This window comes from Bombus affinis, chromosome 11, assembly GCF_024516045.1.
Source record: "Bombus affinis isolate iyBomAffi1 chromosome 11, iyBomAffi1.2, whole genome shotgun sequence".
Classification (NCBI taxonomy): domain Eukaryota; kingdom Metazoa; phylum Arthropoda; class Insecta; order Hymenoptera; family Apidae; genus Bombus; species Bombus affinis.
The window spans coordinates 2463711-2477508 of NC_066354.1; the positions used below are offsets into that span (position 1 = coordinate 2463711).

At 41.2% G+C, this 13798-nt stretch overlaps 1 protein-coding gene across 5 annotated transcripts in view; it reads left to right on the forward strand.

Annotated features, from left to right (window-relative positions):
- The window catches only part of LOC126922340 (homeobox protein homothorax), a 500699-nt gene that overhangs the window by 454193 nt on the left and 32708 nt on the right, over positions 1–13798 (forward strand). For all 5 annotated transcript variants that reach the window (XM_050734824.1, XM_050734825.1, XM_050734826.1 and 2 more), the window contains one exon: positions 12736–12794. In XM_050734824.1, coding sequence (XP_050590781.1) covers positions 12736–12794 — 59 coding nt within the window. The remainder of the gene's footprint in view (positions 1–12735; positions 12795–13798) is intronic.

Here is a 13798-nt window from a genome sequence, read left to right on the forward strand (position 1 = left end):
GTCGCATAAAGCCCGGACTTTATTACAAGAGGATTCAAATTCCGCGCACACGGCGAGCCCCCATGCCGCGGTTCGTGTGGGGGGGGGGCGAAGAGAACGAGCCCGAGAAAGCGAGAGAAAGACCGTAGGAATATAAAAAATACAGGCTGGACCCCGTGAATCCTCCCGCGGTGTAAACCCATAAACCACTCTCGTATTCTATTTCTCGCGGATAAAAATTTCGATCTCCTCCCTATCCCCTTTCTCTCTTTTCCCACTATTCTCTTCTTCGTTTTTCCCTTTTTATTATCTTTTACGCTCTTTCTCGTCGCTATCAAAGGAATGTTTTTAAACTTGTTTAAGCGCGGATATTAGTTTCCGTTTTAATTGGTTTCGCGATTTATAATCCTTTTGCTGTGGTCATCTCTGATAAGGGGAAGGTTTATGGTGGGCATATTTAGAACACATACTGTACTTATATTGTTGTGCTAATGCCAGTTCTGTGTAAATTGACTAATTTGATGAATTTTGCAGTTTAGTTTCGAATAAGGTATCTGCTTTTGAATATATAAAGCGTAATACAATTACACCGCGTATTTAATATTTGTCAGGAAAAGGAGAGAGGAAGGTGTTGATCAGAAACAATCATAAGAGGATGTGATTAATCAGTTTCATACAATTACATAACTACTTTCAGATCCACAATGCTAAGTTTATGAGTGAACATAATCAATACTATGTATATATTATATATTATATATACTATATATTTCTTAAATATTCTTTCCTCTAAAATTTAGCTCACAGGTTCTCAAGTACAACGTTTACGAGAACTATTTTAAAAAATCTACTGGCCCACATAACCAGTTACATTAGCAAACAAATTCAAACTTTCTCTTTATACGTTATCAGAATATTTCTTCATTTTTTCACGGTCTCGTTTTCCAGACCTCACACAAATCTTACTCAGCACCGATTCAAGCGGGCAAATATATAAAACTCCAACTTCACCCTCCATAAATTTCGTTTGCTTCTTCTTCCCCTATTTCTCCGCGATCCTTGAATTTTCGGTATCAAAAGTCGTGAGCAGAATCTTGGCAAAGGAGCCGCGAGGCACGCGCGCGAAAATACGCGCGATTCCGCGCGATGTAGCCCGTCGCGCGAAGGACCAAACGTCAGAATGAGAAACGTCTTGGATGTACGTAACGCTTCCACGTGCACGACCGAGCGGAGATGTAAGGAAAAGATTTCATGGCGCGCAGAGATGGTAAACGGGACGCTTTAGGGCCATCCAGAGGACGAACGGTCAATCTAAACGACCCCTTATCTCTCCACCGCGAGGCAGGCCTTCTCCGACAGGCTTTTTCCTCTTGCTTGAAATCTGAATAAAAAGTAGTTACTCGAGTGAAACACAGAGATCGTCGAGATCGGGAATAATGGGTACCTTTTTCTTCGGGCCACCGTCCGGGACGGATGGCACGGCCGCGGTTTTAGAAGCCTAAACAACCACATTTGCCTACAGAAACGACGTGCTTACGGACGCGTCTGCTTTATTGCCGCCACGTGCCCCTAAATTCGAGGCACCCAGTGGTAAAAGTCAATCCCTGGTCCGACATAACTTCTAGTTCGATTTCTTTCACTTATCAGTGGAATGAGCGAAGTAGAAGTCTTTTAGTGGTTCATTTCGGTTCTTTTGGTTGGTGGAGATAGTGTCTCTTTTCAGTTTTCGAAAGAATTTTGTTGTACTTAAAGATTATTTTTTATTCAGTCCTGGTGTAATAAATATGCAAAGTATAAAACATGGGAATAAAGACACTAAGAAGAGGAAAATGAGAATATTGGGGACTTGCATGTTAAAGGAAGTAAAGTAGAAAGTTTGTAGAGTGTCGTAACGTTCATCGGTGCAGGGACCATAAGGAGAAACTTCATAAAATACAATTTACGATAGGTACGTTTAACAATAAATATCGTGTCTTGTGCACTAGCATATAAAGTATGTGAAAGTTTATAGACTATCTCGGAATAATAATCCAGGTGCAGTTCGTAATTCTTTTTCCCGAGATCTAAGAAGAAAGAATAAGAAGTTTTTATTAAACTGCATTGGGATTGCAGTACTAGTAACAGTAGTGTTACAAGAAATATTAAGTAGTATAAGTTTCCAAGGACAATTCTCTATTATTTCAGAAAAAATTATGACTATAGGGGCAATTACAGAAAGAATGTCTAATGGCTTGGTGAAATTGACTCAATTGGTTGTTAAATGAAAGATAAAAATATTACGAATAACAATTGTTAGAAACGTGAAGTGGTACAAAGTAGTATTTTTCTTCTTTTGATCAATACGACTGATTAGCGTCGTACATACATCTTGAACGATAAATACCTTTCTCATCAATTTTACACATGACAGAGAAATGATTAATTAGTATACCATTAAAAATCTCAAGATTAAGAATCTAATATAGTTCTTCGTACGAAAAGCGCGTAAACGCACTCGCGAAACGTCTGATCGTTATTTGCGTAGTCGGTGCGTTTGGTCCCGCGATTGCTGCGAATGCCACGAAGACGGGGGAGGTGTAGCAGTTTATAACGGCGTCAGCAGTTGGTACATATAGTGACTCGGGTGCCGGAGAGTTTAAGAGACTGTTACAAGCTGACGCCTTCGTCGGGGACGACGGAGATAGGGTGAAAATCAGGCTATAAGGGGGCAGACATGGAATATAGAAACGGGGAGGAAAGTAGACGGACGGGAGAGAATGTTAGGCGCGGCGTAATCGGGTATCCACCCTCGACCCGACGACGAGATGAGTCTGACCCCGACGACGAGGTAGCCGGTGACAATCGGCTCGAGTATCCAGTACTCAGTAACGGGGGAGGGTTGCAACAGCTGTGGACCCAATAACTTGCTTCCGCGAACCGAACAGGCTTGCCCTCAAAGGGCTTGAAATGGCGACAACCTGGCTCGACGTTTCTCTGCCACGATGTTCTATTGACGATGGTCCAGAGTTTCAATGCTGCTCTTCGAATGTATTCTTAAAATTATAAGTACATTAGTTCGGATGTAATTGGACGCTGATGATTTTGATAATTTATATTACATTTATATTAGAGAATTCGTATAGGATGTTCAAAAATTTTGTAGGCTATGAAAATTCTTCTTTATCTTTTCTTTAATAAACAGAGTCCCTTAGGAGTTGATAAAGATCGTGTATTATGAAGTGTGGAATATTGTGATTGATCTGTTATTCGCGTAGATTACAATGATAGTAAATTTATAATGAATTAATATGTAATTAAATGTGACGACCAGAAATCTCAAGTCACATTCTCATCTCAGTAAATAAATATCACCAAATTTTTCTGTTTAATATAGTACAATGTCTATCACAGCCAAAAATACAAGATATCAAATTTAGCATGTCAAAATCCTGCCTCAGCTACAAATCCCTAAAAGCAGCATCACCAAAAACGGCTCCATTCCATTCAATAACCTCGCTACGCTCTTTTCAATCACTTGAGACTAGCCTGATCCCCTCTGAACCGAAAAAACCAACGAAACACAGCTCTAAAAAAGAAAAAAAAAGGAACAAAAAAAAAGAACACAGTCCGTTTGCAAAAGCAGAAAAATCGATCGTACGTTAAAAGTCAGCGGAAGAGCGGCGAAAATCGGGCAGGCGAGTCGCGTCGGACGTCGAACATTTTTCCGGATCCTTTTATTGGCGGGATCGTCGAACCGCCCATCAACATCAGCGCGAAACGACGCGCCGGCGCTATCGCGCTTCGGAACACGATTTAGTGGCGACCCCGGCAAAACAATTATATAAATTCCACTGGCGGGGCGGCTGAGAGGGAACCAAACCGGTCACGGGCCGCGGCACGGAGGTGAGGGGTGCAGAACCACGGGGGTGGATGGTCGGGGGCGGACGGGTGGTGTTCGCCACGGAGGTCGGAATTTTCCGAAAAAGCGTTGCGCCACGGCCATAGATTAAACGCAGCCGAGCTGCACACGTCGATGCGACGCGGCCGTGCGGCTGCAGTGGCAACGAGCGGCGGGAGCTATCAGTGACACGTCGCGTGTTAAATCGCTTTGTTGACACACATAACCTGTCTACGCGTATCCGATACGCGCGATCGCCGCGCGCGCTCGTTGCGCGCTCATAGCCGGCCGGCACAGCGCCGCAACCCCCAACCCCCTCGAGCCACCAGAAATTCGGCCCGCGCATTTTTTCCTTCCCATCTTTTACGCCACCGTTCCCTCACTTTTTGTTTCACTATTTTTATTTTTCATTTTATTTCTTTTATGCGTTGTTTGTTTTTACTGTTTTCGCGGGGAGTAGATTAATATCACATCTCTCATTCACGTTGATAACTAGTAACTAATAATATTAGTGAATTAATAAATGAAAAATTGTAGGTTAACTATTTCTATTACCGATTTTAGTATTTCAGGCACTTAATTATATCGTAATATAATTATATCGTAATTATATCGTAGAACTAATAGGTACAATTTTCCTTGTTTTTTTGGAAATTGGTTAATATTAATAACTTGTCATCTGTTACTTTTAAATGTGCAAGAGGTTCAAGTCTTGTTTCATTAAGTTCCTGATGTAGCTTCTTGCGAAGCAACCCTAAATCTCAATAATCAATTCCGTGTTACCAAAACTGTCTTTTCATTTCTAAAATGATAACATTTCGAAAATGATTCGTCGCTTAATGGTTTGTCAAATTTACCTGGTTTATTAAGATAATACCTTCAGGAAACTTATATTTAAGAATCTATACAAGTTACTCGTGTAACATCAAAATGAAGAAAATAGTAAAAAGGAACCTGTTCTCCTGGTATGCATATAAAATTCTCAATCCACACGTTACAAATATTGCTTCGGAAAAATTCCCAAAATTTCGTACACGTAGCTATAATTTATCTACGAAATAGCACAAAACTACTCGTGAGAAAGTAACGAGTCACATGAGTCTCAACAGCACATCGAACGTGTATCCACAGTTTAAACACTAGCGAGCAAGGCGAAAAGCAGCGTGGATCGATTCCGTTTAGTTCGCACAGAGGGAGGCGAGTTTTTCAATATCCGTGGGCGTGAGTATCGGCCGCTAAACAGATCATAAAGTATTGATAAAATCGGGGATGGCGCGGCAGGCGCTTGGATACAAATTTTCGGTGTGACCACGCGGGCCAACCCCTAAATTCGGCGGAGGCACGGGGGCGGCACGGCCGCGATTTTGGCCACAACACCGCCAGGAAACCCGATTACACGCTGGAAGGATGCTCACGGTCTACAATGCTCATTGAATTTGTCGAACGGGAATTATGTATCGCGAGTGCTGTCCGAATGGGGAACAGAGAAAAGGCGAGAGTCGAAGGGTGTGTGTTAGAAAGCGAAGATTCGGGGTCCCGGCGGCGCGAAACGATCGCTCGAATGCATCACAATGAAATCGCGATCGCGATCGAAAAAAAGCCAACGAGAGATGCGGGAGAAAAAGGGATAGGCGGTAGGGAATGGGAGAAAGAGAGACGGAAAAAGAAGATTGGAAGAAGAAAAGCGTCGAAAGAGCGAGAAGAAAAGAATGTCGGAGAAGGTGGAGGCAGAGAGGTATGGCGCGCGAATCGAGCGCGCATTATATTCGGATAAAATGATTTTATCGATCGTAAATGCAGCGGTTGGCATCGCTGGCTTATGAGCGTCTGGATTTACAACCATCGGCTTGGTATGTCCTCCGTGCTAGGCTCGCACGCTCCTTCTTCCTCGCCGGTGCAACAAAATTGTCCTGAAAGGCATGCGATTCCAATGGCCGCATAAAAATTCGACGTGGAAGAGCCTGCTTTATGACTCTATCGCTCGCAACGCTTGGATATTGGCGGCTCGACGATCTTTTCACCGTCACCTCCGTTTTTCTTTCTCGTTGGCGTTTTGTGACCCGAGGCTTCGAGTTTTTCTGCAAAGTACTAAGCTTTTGCAATCGGATTTGATCGACGTGTCGATGCAATCTTTAGTTGATTTATTATGTTTGAAAATACTTTATCAAGGAATATGAAACTTCGTATTAATGAAACGCCTGATTATGTGTTCACTAGATACAGAGCTATACTATGACGATTATAGATAAATTCTTCTAAGTAGCACATATAATAACATTTCTATAAAGCTTAAGAATATTCTTATCTTCGCAAGCTCCAATAACTTCCTTAAAAATAACTACGAAGAATTAAGTCTCAACCAATCGTAATCTGTAGAAACGTGAAAAACATATACGAGATTTGTATCTATCGAACCACTCGAAGGAACGGTTCTTCGGGAAATCAACGGGAAGCTTCCGCGGTGCTCGATAGGCGATTCGATTCATTCTCTAATGGGCAATGATCACGGGGACGGCTGTTCGAGCCTCGCTAATGCGAAAGCTCGCCGTTCGCGTCGCATTAGTCCGCGGTTCTCTGTACAGCGGCGAAATTGATTACCAATACCAGCTCGTTCGCTGGCTGGCCTGACTATCGCGCGTTCTCGTGTCCGTGCAGTAATGATGTTTTGATGCGAGGACCCCGGTGCACCGCCGCGTATCGACTGCAGTTAACTAATGGAAGCTCTCCGATAATTGCGAGCGCCGCCGGAGAGTAAATGTTGCCAGCGCGACAGTAATCATCGTTACCACCGCTGTTCTACCACACCGCGAAACGAATTCGACCGCCGTTGAGAAACTCTCGATAGTACGGGTTTGTTTGATGAGATGAAAGTCGGGAAATTTTTCAACCGGATAATATCGGTTCTACCACTACTTACGACTAAAATAGAAAACATGTACGAGGTAAATGAAAAGTATAAAGCACGCTCTTTCTCGGAATGCTTACGATAGCTTCTGATTTTTACTGTTATTTAATATAAATTATTTAAATTTGATACATTTTTTAGAAAATTGTTTAGTAATTTTTTTATCGATGTGTAAACTTCAAGATTGGATGATATATCTTTCTTTCTAATTGTGGAACGAATATGACAGATGTTCCAAAACTTTCGAGTGTTGTATATGAAGAAGAACTTCATGCAGGGAGAAATATAATACTTTGTACGTATATTTATACGTTATACCAAAAAAAAACTTGTAAAATTGTAACTTTATGGAATTTCTACAAACAATTACGTGCCGATCATTTTGGTCGCTCTAGTAGTTCTAATGTTAAGGAAGATTTCTTTCATATCAGAAAGAAGCCGAAAAAATTAATAATAAAGCAGGAAACATATTTTGTTTGTGAAAGTAAAGTCTGCATGAATACATTCTCTGCGAAGGTTTTCCGCATTCTGAGCATTTGCTTCTAGAAGATTATTCATCCAAGAAGGGAAGTTACTTCATTTCCGCAATTCGCTTTGATGACGGTGCCGTTTCTTGCCGAAAGTCGACGCGCAAATGGCCGACGATTCGCTCGATACTCACGACGATGGTAGATGCCCATGAAACCGTACGAATCGAATCCACGCGGCGTATAAGCAAATTCGAGCATTATTCATGTATGCGCTTGGAGCGTACTAAATTTCGTCACGGCGCTGGAAGGTCATGCGGGAGACACCCTCTCGTAACTCTGGCTTTTATATCTTTTTCCATGGCAGAACCGTGTCATATGTTCTTACCTCTCTCCCTACTCGTATAAAAAAGTAACGACGAACTTAAGCCTCGCCATCGAGCATCAGCGATTCGTCAATTGACTTCAAACGATGTCGGATTATGCACTTTTCAGAGGTTGATTACTTAGTAAAATTATTTTATATATAAAATGATCAATATAAATTGCGAATGTTTATGCAAATTTATATTTTCATGGGCATAATTAAAAAAGAGAAACATAAAAGAATAGAAATTTGTTGAATTTCCTATTGTACTTTACTGCTTTACTAGTATTTGTGTGTACTAGTGAGTACTTTAATAAGTAGAGTATTACGATATTATAATGAACACGCTATTCTATACATTTGTATACATTTTTCTGTAGATGTATAAGGTTCTCATAATGGTAAAAAATTGCAATTTACGAATTTATTATTTCATTCCAACCCTCTTTGCACTTCTTAATTCATGTTTCCGGTGTAGATACCTAAATTCTTTCTACTTTTAAAACACTCGCATTATGGAAATGGAAATACTTAGTAATTCCAATCTATACGAATATAAATAATATTTATTCAAGTATAAGAATTTAATTCTCCCGTCAATTTGAATTTCCCGAAAAACTAAAACCATCCCTCGGATATACTCGATCGAGGAGGGTTCGTTAAACGCATTTATTAAAGCGTCTTCGACGCGTAGAAAGACAGAGAGAGGGCACGGTGTTCCATGAAAAATTCAAATTCGTTTCCGGAACGATGACGAGGCGGCGAGAGCTTGGCGCTTTTCACCCCTCGCGTGACGGGGGTTTGTTTCACGCCGCGAAACCGAGATGCCCCCCCCCCACCCCATCCCTTCGGCTTCATAATCAAAACTGCATTAAAATCCTGAAAGCGGCGACGAGGGCGCGGTGAAAAGTGTTTTGTCATCCCACGGGGGTTGGCACAACGCAATATGCCTCTCCCTTTGCCGCGTCGCGAGCCGAACACGGCGTGAATCCTACGCGTCGTAAACCGATAATTTTACCGGGCCATTACGATCGTCCACGATAACAAACCCGTAAAAAGTGCATCACCGCTCGCAATGCTTTCCCGCGAAAATACTAGCGAAACCGTTTTAATCGCGCTCGCTTTTTTCTCGCGCCTCCTCGATCGCAATAATAATCGTAAAAACTAATTTCCTATCTGTCGATCAACTGCACGATGATGCCCTCTGATGCGTCTGGAGGTGCTGGAATTTATTGGACTAAATGGAATGGTTTATTTTATTGTAGATTTTTAGTGTCTATCGTAAAATTTTGTTAAACGTCTTAATTGGCAGTCATCAAGCTGTGAACTAGATCAGCCCGTAATTGGAAGCTCCTGTAACTGTAGAATATATGAAGTTGTTAAAGGCAAATCAATTTTCAAGTTTTAGTTGGTTATTTGTAATAAAATTTGAGGTTAGAAAAAAATAAAAAAATAAAGAATCCATAAATAAAGAACTACTAGAAAAGAAAATTAGAGGTCCGAATAACGAACATAGTTAAAGAAGAACTTTCAGTAATATTTATTTAACCATTGCCTATTGAATTCTATAAAAAAATAGTCTCCACTCGTACTATCTTGAAACATCAGACGCTTTTTTAACTAAAACTCCACTATTTTTGTGAAAACAAGAGATCTACGCTGACCAACGAAGAGTTAACGGACAATTCGCGAAACCAACCCCGCGATGAGGCCGCCGGAGGGACGAGGGATGACAGTACCGTTTGCCAGCCGCTACCTCGACTGTAAAATTTCATCCTGTCCGTTCTATGTGCGGTGAGCTTAAGTTTTCCGGTGGCGAAGATATTTTTGCCGGTTTCCAACCCCCTCCCACACATCGTAGAACGAAGGAAAGAAAGAGAGGGAAAAGGTTGGGCAGTTGCCACTGCTTCCGTCCCCTTTCTAACTCTCTCTCTCTTCTCCGCCTCTGTTCTTCTTTGACTAGGGGCTGTACGCCATTGTTCGGGCGATATTTCAGCCACGGGGATGGTTGCCAGGAGGGCGACGCGGGGGTTGGCGGCAGTAGTCAGCTGGCTGTGACACGCTGCCTACGCCGCCAAAGGGGAACCAGAGGCGTTTAGGAGTATTTGGGGGCTGGAAAGGGGCCCTCGGTTTATACAAGCAGGGATACTCTTTCATCCAACGATAGCCGAGGCCTTGACTTTGTGGGGAGTCGGTGTTACGATCCTCCCGCACGTTTACACACCCGCTGCTCTCCGTTCCAAGTACGCTATACTGTGCTCTATCGACGATCTGTGTTTCGTGTCCACTTGTCGTTTGTTTTAAAAGGGTGTCAACCCTATCATTTTTTTCTTTAGTGCTTGTGAAGGAACTCGGAGAAAGATTAAATAGTCATAGTAGTACGCGATATATTTGCTTTTGAAATCCATCTAGATTTCTCTTATCTTGAAAGTTTTCATGGCGTTTCGCGCACTGTCATTTACTCTAAAGTGTCAGGTTTTAATTTTTCTTAGCAGTTTGTTTCAAGAATCTTTTACTTCTTCAAAGAATTTCTCTTCTCTAATAAAGTATGCAATATGCGAATCTGTTATATTTAATAGTATCCACGCGCATAGCATCGACACTCGCCCAACCATGCAGCTCTCCAATTCCTTCTAATTGAACCGGAAATCTCCGTTGTCGACTTACGCGCGAGTTTCATGCCGGTCGGACCGGCCACTCGCAACTGGCTGAGCTGCGTCGAGCGTTAGAGTTTAATAATTATTATTCATAAGACTCCGGACAGGGAGCCGGCCAGGCGTGAGACCGAACAAGAAAGATGCGACGCGAAACAAGAGGGGCTGCAGCTGCCACCACGTTCCTCCTCTCTCGCTCATCCCTCTTCTCGTCCATCGGAACCATGGTTTTCCACGATGAGAGAGGGAGGAGGGGTGTGCTCCCGAGTCAGTCGAGCAGAAACCCAATCACTTCCGGCGTCTGCGCCCATTAGGGCGCCGCGACGCTGACGTCGGCTGACGTACGCCCTTTCGCCTGTCTTCCTTTCTCCGTCGCGCCCTCCCTCTCTTCCTCGTTTCCCTCTTCGTGGCCTGCAGCAACCTCCCCCTCAGGTTGGACCTCTACCAAACTCGAAATAGACCGCAGATCTATTGTTTGGAAAGCGCTCGCACGGAAGCTCCTTCACCGTGGCTAATGACGTATCGAGGATCCCGGGAGTTCTCTCTTCTTGCCGGCCCCGGTTGTTCCGTCTTCCGCCGACAACACACCGCCTTCTTTTTCTTCGTTGTTAGCCAGATAATAGGTCGCGAAGCGATGGAGAGGAGAATATACTCTCCTAGGATGTTTTTTGAAAAATTTAGTCAGGGTTTACACAAATGATCCTGAGGGAACGTGTTTTACGAAGTGTTTTAGACAATTGATGGATGTGATTGTTAATTAAATCGTGGAAAGAAATGAACTGTGTCACTTTTTTGGCGAGGTATCTGGCGATACGTTCGTCATACGTCATAATGAGGGAAATGGTAATGCGCGAGATATTTCGTCCATAGGTATGGGTAAAAATCTAATCTACTTCCGATTTTTTATTACAAAGATCTATAATTTTTAACGAGTGATAAAAACAAGAGAATCGTGATGAATTGACCTAGATTAATCTAATTAACTGTCTTGCAGTTTGCAACGAACAATTGTATCCACTTGTAATTTTCATTATTCTATACGAAAAATTTATTACTCTATGTTCTCCCACTACTTTCTTCTTTAAAAGTACACAAGAATTATGAAAGGACGGTAGAAGCGAAAAAATTATGATCGTTGGAATTAAAACAGTCCGATACAAAAGATTTGCATTTTAAAGATTTGTACAAATTTTAAGCTTTGTCTTTTTCTGCAATCAGAAGTTGCATCTATTTGCCAGTCTTTTTATACGAGCTATTTGTTGGTCTGTATTTCAAAAGAAAACTTTACTTTCTAAAAAAGAAAACAAGAATTTCGTACAGAAGATAGATATAGGGCGAAATGTGATCGATGGAACGAGGACAGTTCGATTCCGGTCATCGCGGCGCGCACCTGTAGTTCTCTTTCGGGCGTGCATTTCGCTCGGCCACTTCGTCAAATTAACATACACGATTCGGCCGGAAATTACGTCCGACAATTACCGACCTTACGCCGATGAAATATCGACGGTAACCGCCCCGGCCGGCCAAATTGAGATGAACGATACATCGACGTACGTATGCGCGTTCTGACCGAGCTTTCGACCTTATCACGCCGATCGCCTAATGCCCGCTGCCCATGATCCACTGATCTACATAATGAGTCATGAATACGTCTGGCTACCTGACTGTTATCGTTATCTCTGATTACCGGAATAGATTTCTTGCCAAGGACGCTGCTACGGGGAGATCCGTAAGCAGCTAAATGACCGACGTTAGACGCTGATTGGTGGCATTACCGATTTATTTGAGGCTATTTTTCTTCAGCAAGCTAATGTATAGTTCGCATTTAACGTGGTAGATAAATTGATAAATGTTCTTAGATCTTGTTTGGAAATGAAAAAATGGGTTTCGAGGTTATAAAAATGAAATTATTTGAAACTGTTGATTTTCTTGTCGGAGCTAACGAAAATGGAAAAAGTTGATCATATTTCTGATCTATATTTTGCTACTGAAATTAAGAACTTTTACAGAAAGTAGAATTCTTCGGTTGCCTTCTGAGTAACTCATACGTATATCGAAGGGATAATTAAAATAGACACTCTTTCCTGTATGAGGAGACTTGCACTCAGCTGTTTCTATAAATGTTTCTTCATTAAATGGATATTTAACTTTTATGATATTTCATAGTCAACGCCATATCTAATGGTATTGATTCAACAAAAATACGATACATTTCTAATAATATTTATGAATCTCATCTGCATCTTGACCTGCAATTTTTCAATGTGTATTACAAATATAATTATAGAATTATAAATATAAATCATAATGTTTTTATATTTTTCATGATATTATGATTTCATAGCAGTAAATAACTAACACAAAATTTACATAATCACTAAGGAAAACAACTGATTAAATAGAAGAAGAAATATTTTCAAATAAAATTATCGAATATCTAAAGATTCTATATTCCATTTCTAATTGGTACATTTCTTTCGTTACAGGTTCATCAATGCGAGGCGTAGAATCGTCCAGCCCATGATCGACCAGAGCAATCGAGCCGGTAAGACGAGCCCAATTCTGTCAACAGACCCTTACACACACACATACAAGACCGAAGATGCGTATAATTTCATGTCACCTGTGCCGGGCATGCATCAAGGATACGTTTATCCGGCTTATCACGAGGGTTACACTCCTGGTCCTTATCGCTTGACGTAGATCGATGCGTTGTAACGAAGGAAACCTAGCTATAAGGGCTTGTCGAATTCGATATCTCTTATTAACCTAAGATCGTTCCATTAGAATCATTGCTTTACCTATTATGTTGTTTAACGTAGATGTTATAATTTCATAAAGTAATATTGCTCTTTATTATATGATTTATAACATTATTTAATCTCTGTATCACGGCAAATGATTATATTATATGCAATATTCTTCTAGCATAATTTCCTGAGTACTTTTAAGAAAAATATGACCTATTGATTATTAGAAAAATCTTTTTATACTTTACAATAATGTTAATCTCTTTAGTAATTACTAATTAGTCTAATTAGTAATTTGAATTTATTATATTTAATCAGTTATCACATTTTTATTACTTCAATTTGACAGTTATTTGACATATAATTAGATTTATGATTAGATTGATGTATTTCTTTACATATAACATCAGTTCTAGATATTCATAAGAAACTGAATTTGAGAACTGACAATCACGTTCCCCGTTAATTCATCCCTTCTTTCGTAATTTGGCGAAGAATTGACCGCGACGTGTTGTCCGTGCGATTTATGTAATTTTCGGCTGCTCGGAAGTATTCGCGTTTCCAAGCACCTTGATCATTTATCAATAAACGAACAATCTGAACCGTATTAACCGGTAGCTCGTTTTGTTTCTTTGGCGGAAGGCAATTATCCCTCGTGACTCGATTATCGTCGATCGTAATCGTGCACTTCGTCCGACCTCTCCATTTTCTGTCTCGTTAACGTTCCGACTTCGAATTCGATCTCTGTACTTTGTCATTTTTCCCCTGCAGAAACGAATTCAATCTTAATCGAGTAAAT